The 5,701-nt window shown below is 36.1% G+C and overlaps 1 protein-coding gene across 1 annotated transcript; it reads left to right on the top strand.

Annotated features, from left to right (window-relative positions):
* The first annotated feature begins 408 nt into the window (after positions 1-408).
* Positions 409-1,524, top strand: LOC125829060 (agamous-like MADS-box protein AGL65). The gene has a single exon (XM_049508334.1). It carries the CDS (start codon positions 409-411, stop codon positions 1,522-1,524), a length of 1,116 nt encoding a protein of 371 aa, XP_049364291.1.
* The last annotated feature ends 4,177 nt before the right edge of the window (positions 1,525-5,701 follow it).

The raw sequence follows: 5,701 nt of genomic DNA, 5'->3' as shown, positions 1-5,701 counted from the left end.
TAAAATATACAATTTTTCAGACTTCCTTTCCTAAAAATAAAACATTGTTAACACTCTATGGTCATCTCTGATAGATAATACTTACCTAGATCTAAATTAATTAAATTATTTTCCTAGTAAGAAAAGTTTGACTCAAAAATATATGTTCAGCATAAGACTAGAGTCATAACAACATTTATGTCAAGATGGCCGAATCTAATTTGATATCAAATCTACCCTCATTTATTTTCATGCCAAAATAGTACCCTTGACAACTAAGTATCCTCTAATTCAAAAACTTAATTTCCACCCTATAAATAGGAGGCAATTCTTACCAAAGAAACACACAACAACAATAAGAATAATAAATCCATTTCATTCCCCATATCCTAATAAACACATTTCTCCTCCTCTTCCTCATTTTTGACAATGGTTAGAATGAAAGTGAAGTTTGCTTTCATTGAAAATAACACTAAGAGGAGAGTCTCATATAGAAAACGACAAAAGGGATTTTTAACCAAGGTTCGTGAACTCAACACCCTTTGCTATGTTGAATTGGATACCTTAGTCAATAGCCCTTACCACAATGAACCTGAGCTGTTTCCAAATCATGAAGCTGCTACTGGCATGTTTACAAAGTTTATCGATCTTCCAGAGGAGAAGAAATCAAAAAACAAGAAAACACACGAAAAGATAACCGAGAAAAGGATCGAGAAAATTGAGAAGGAACTTGAGAAGGTAAGGAAGGAAAACAAGAAAATGGAGTATACAAACCAGATGTATGGATTGTTGAATGGTGAAGAGATGCCCAATAGTAGCCACCCAGAAGATCTCAACGATTTATGTTATGTGATCAATAAAAACCTCAAACTGATAAATGATGGGATCAAAGCAAAAACTCACGAAGAAGGTTCTACATCAAATGCTCCTCAACCTATAGCTGAACCGATGGATTTTGGTGGGACCAGCTTCGACATGTCATGGGCTCCTCTTTTGGCCCCTGTTGATGCTCCAGTACTATCCGAGATTCCTCTTTTGGTTCCATCTATTGTACCTAGTGGGTCCAACTTCGAGAGGCCAATGGCTCCTCTTAATTTGGTTCCTGATGTTACTCCAACATCGATGGTTCCTCTGACGGCTCCATTGATGGATCCTTCAAGCGCTCCTGCTCAAGTGCCTCAATTCATGTTTCCTTTGAGGACTCCTCCTCAAATGGTTCCATTTGTTGATCTTTCGCAGGTTTCTTCTTCCTCATCTTCACAAAGGTATCCTGAAATGGCCTATCCAATCCTTTCAACAACAATGGCTTATCCAATGCCTTCACCGATGATTACTCCTACAACGTCTAATTTAGTGTTTCCTCCAATGGCACCACAAATAGAACCTTCGACGAATATCCCCTCAATGAGTGCATCAGTGCCAATGAAGAACAATGTTAATAGCTTATTTGGCTTTCGGTGGAGTCCTTCTTTTTCTGAGTTGATGAGCTTGAATGATGATGAGATAATGACTTTACTTGATGATACATCTTTCGACATTAATTAATGTTCAAGATCCAAATCACCACCACAACTACTTATAAGGATCTAGGATTAATTATTAGTAGAAATGTTTGTACTTTCGTTTCATATAGATTTCTAAGCATGACAGTAGTACTTTTTTGTGAAATGTTAATTAAACTATGAGAACATTATAATAAACACGAATATATAGTACTTTTCTTCATTTTATGTGTTTTACTATTAGAACATTGGGTAAGTTCTGAATTGCTTCTCAGCTTTTAGTATGACTCTGATGTTTAATTGATTAGAATTTCTTTGAATCGAGTTGTATTGTTGCCAAATTTATAATTATGATAGAAAAATAAAAACAAAATGATGATGAATGAATTTTTAGGTGAGAAGATTATTATTTTCTTAAGAAAATTAAAGAAGATATTTAATCCAAATATTATTAGGCAGATTGAAATTTCTTCGCTTAAGATATTTTTTTATGTGGTTTAACTATCATAAGTGCTACTTGTTTCTTCGTTATATTCAAATGCTATATAAAAAAAATTGTTCTCCCTGGATAACGATTTTTTCTTGAAAAATATAATATATATGAAAAAAACAGAAAAAGAAAATAAAAAGTTATCCCCACATATATAACATTTCTTGGATCAAGACTACTATTTTTTTCTGGAAGAGAGGAAATAGGCTTAGGGAGAGAGAGAATTCATTTTTTTTTTATATATAGTTAAGAATAGAAGATTCAACTAGATTTTAATTTTGATATTTTGTATGTTAAACTTACTAACTTGCAAAAGATATTGTATGACATAAACTTACTTATTATGGTTCATAAAATAAGATAAAAGAGATAACTATGTTTAAATTGTGTTCAGCGGACACAAGCATGTTGACATTACTCAACAAGTCATGATCGAACATGGCGTTTGCTTGGTGGACTTAGTTAAGAAATAAAGTTGCGCCTTTGCTATCGGCTATAGCTTTTGGCATGATGGTAAGCACTTGATCCTATCAATTGGTATCAGAGCAAGTCTCACCAGTAAAGTGTTTAACCACACGTGAGCAAAGATCCAATGACACACTATCAGATTCCTGGTGCTCTACTTCAATATGGACATTCCTCAACTCGACCACCATATTTCAATGACCAACATTACTCCCACGGGAAAGACAGATTCAGAATCTTTGTCTCTTCAAATGACCATCAAGCATGGATCGCGATCAAGAAGGGTCCAAAGCCTATTCCTGGACTGACTGAAAAAGATGGCACTGAGATGCCATTTGGTCCTGAATCCTTCAATGTCACAAAGGAGCAACAAAAGGTAATTCAAACTAATCCTGGAGCTATAAGTTTGTTATACTATGCAGTGAGTGGAGCTGAATATGACAAGATATCAACACGTGAAACTGCAAAAGAAATGTGGGACAAACTAGAGGTAACTTATGAAGGAACCACCAAGGTAAAGAAAGCTCAGATCAGTTCACTAGTCAATGAATATGAATTGTTCAAAAATGGCCGAAAATGAAAACGTAGAAGACATGTTCTCGAGATTCAGTAAAATTATATACGAACACAAATCTCTTGGAATGGTGTACTCAAATGGATTACAAGTTAGAAAACTTGTTAGAAGTCTTCCCAAAGCCGAGTTCGCATAGGCCTTTTCAAGTATACTCACTAAAGATTTCATTGTAGTGCCACTTTTGAGCATCTAGATACGGCTTCATCTCATCTCTGGTGAATTTCTCCCACTATGGTGGACCTCTAGGTAGCTGAGACACCAACTCTCGGATAGTGTCAAACTATATATGTAGTGAATGCTCCAAAAGATCCATTGGGCTTTGGATTTTGGAAAGAATTTCCTTGTTCCACATTTATGTACGTCTAGCTTCCTCTTCTTGCACCACCCTGACCTTTTACTTTCAAAGGATGGTAAGGCTTCTTCGATTAATGATCATCACGCTTAATCTCCACACCATCCAGCTGAAACAGCTCACTAATCAACGTTAGACTGTCTTGATACAAATATTCCTTTAGCTCATAACTATGTACTAACCGACATTCAAGGAAATATCATCAAGTATACAATTAATCACGCGAGCTCGAAGTCAGAGCACATGATTCACATTTGAAGTGAGGACACATAGCTACCAATATTCTCCATTTGTTACGTGCCCATTGATCTCATTCCCTTGTGAACATAACTTCTAGTTTAACCAGTCCCCAGACCATGTGTCTTTACTTTGCATTGGCTCAACTGGATGATTTGGTAGTCCATAGAATGCATTAATGTGTTTCGGGCTAATTCACACTATTTTTCCTCAGATGGTAAGTTGGCGATCATTGAAGTACGTATGCTTTAGATTTTCGTAGAACTCTCTCACCCTTTATTCATTTGTTTTGCAAGGAGTGGGTACAAAGCAGGTCCAGCCAATGGTCTCAAATATTAAAGATAGTGAGGGTAGTGGAGTAACTTGACCTCACTGATTTGTTACCAACTTAGCTTAGCAGTTAGTTATTGTTAAGATCAATTAGGTGTAACTATTTCTGTTATTATAGATAGGTGTAGGACTGTGATAGGTTGTGAATATAGTGAATGGAATTGTAGCAGCAAGTATATATGTAAGTACATAGTGCATTGTATGATTCAGTTCTTCTCAATCAATGAAATTAGTTCACAGCTCACATCTCCCTTTTCTCTTTAACTAGATCAGTAGTTGTAGTTGTAGATTTCACATTTTTTTCATGGTTTCAAAGCTTCAAATCCACAGTTGATTCACTCGTTATTGTTGATGATCTACTTCCTGCAATATTTTGTGTTGCTTGCGATCCAAATTTTGGGGAAAATGGTGAGTACTGATACAATCAAAGTCGTTGAGAAGAATCTAAATCATCCCATGTATCTTCTACAATCTGAAACTCCAGGTTCAACATTGATTTCAATTCATCTTACATGTGTGGAGAATTACTCAATTGTTGAGCCGATCGATGCTCCTTACTGTAATACCCCAGAAAATTTTTGAGCTAAGACTTGAACCAACCTTCGTTGTGAGTAGGATTTTATCGAGGAATTAAAATTTCTTAAGTTTTAAGGTCACTAGACGTAGTACCATGAGTTCCAAAAAGAATCGAATTGAAAATAGCAAAATCTGAAATTTTGCTAGTTATGCTTAAGTATGAGTTTTGGGTCGACTTCAAACGATTATAACTCATAGTAAAAGATGAGTTAGGTGAGCTAAAAGATATAAAATTAAAGCACCCTTCGTGTCCTCTTTCCAACGCCACCGATTTTGCTCAATTCCGAGCTCTGAGTAAAAAGTTATGACTGATTTACTAACGTCGCGCAAACCTGGCAGCAGCTCCGCGACGCGGAGCCAATACGGAGCTCACTGCCTGGTGAAAAATAATTCCGACTCCCAACTCATTTTAATTATTTCTTTAGGGGTATTTAAGTCCTAAAAACCCTTAGGAGGTCATCTAAATTTCCCTAAACGTGTAGAAAATAAGTTTTCTTAAATCAAAACCCCTTCATCCACTCCAAAGATTCTACGCTCAAGAAAATCAAGAAAAGCTAAGGCTAGGGTTCTTCTTCAAAGGTTTTCCTTCAAGTTGCTTCAAGAGGATAATTCTTTCAGGTATGTAAGCTTCCATATTGTTGGGTTTGTTCACCCACATGTCAATCATGTTAATTTCAGCGTTAAGTTCGTTCTAGAAAGTTGAAAATATGATGTTCTTGAATTATGTTCTTGAAATTGGCTTTAGTTCTTGAGTTCAGATGAGATTGTTGAGTTCTTGATGAAATCATGTCATTATAGAGTTGTTTTGAGTTAGGTTCTTAGGTGCATATGCTGGGTATCTGAATCTAAAGAGTTATTGAGAAAAATATTCGAATTTAGGCAAATTGGGGCTGTAAAACGGAGAAGGAAAAAGTCGAGCGTGATCTGGCCCGCAAGTCCGCATCGCGGACTTGCTCCCCTAGTGGCCAAAAAGTTTCTCCGCGCCGCGGTTAAGACGCGGACTCCTCTGTCTCAAAATTTAATTTCGCGAGTAATTATTTAAAACACCTCCGCGTCGCGGACTTGTTCCAAGAAGGTGATTTCGTAATTTTTCTCAGATATAGCTATTCAAAATCATTCCTAATCAACAATAGACCTTTCCAATCACAAATTTAAATTCTTGAATCCATAATTCAATTCAAGGATCAGTTAAGAGT

The sequence above is a fragment of the Solanum verrucosum genome, unplaced genomic scaffold (assembly GCF_900185275.1).
Source record: "Solanum verrucosum unplaced genomic scaffold, falcon-dt-bn FXZP01000007.1, whole genome shotgun sequence".
NCBI classification, from domain to species: domain Eukaryota; kingdom Viridiplantae; phylum Streptophyta; class Magnoliopsida; order Solanales; family Solanaceae; genus Solanum; species Solanum verrucosum.
The sequence above is the reverse complement of the archived record's forward strand: the minus strand, read 5'-3'. Positions and strand labels throughout refer to the sequence as shown.

Coding starts and splice junctions, on each gene's coding strand:
- LOC125829060 (XM_049508334.1), top strand. CDS start 409: ATGGTTAGAATGAAAGTGAAGTTTGCTTTCATTGAAAATAACACTAAG.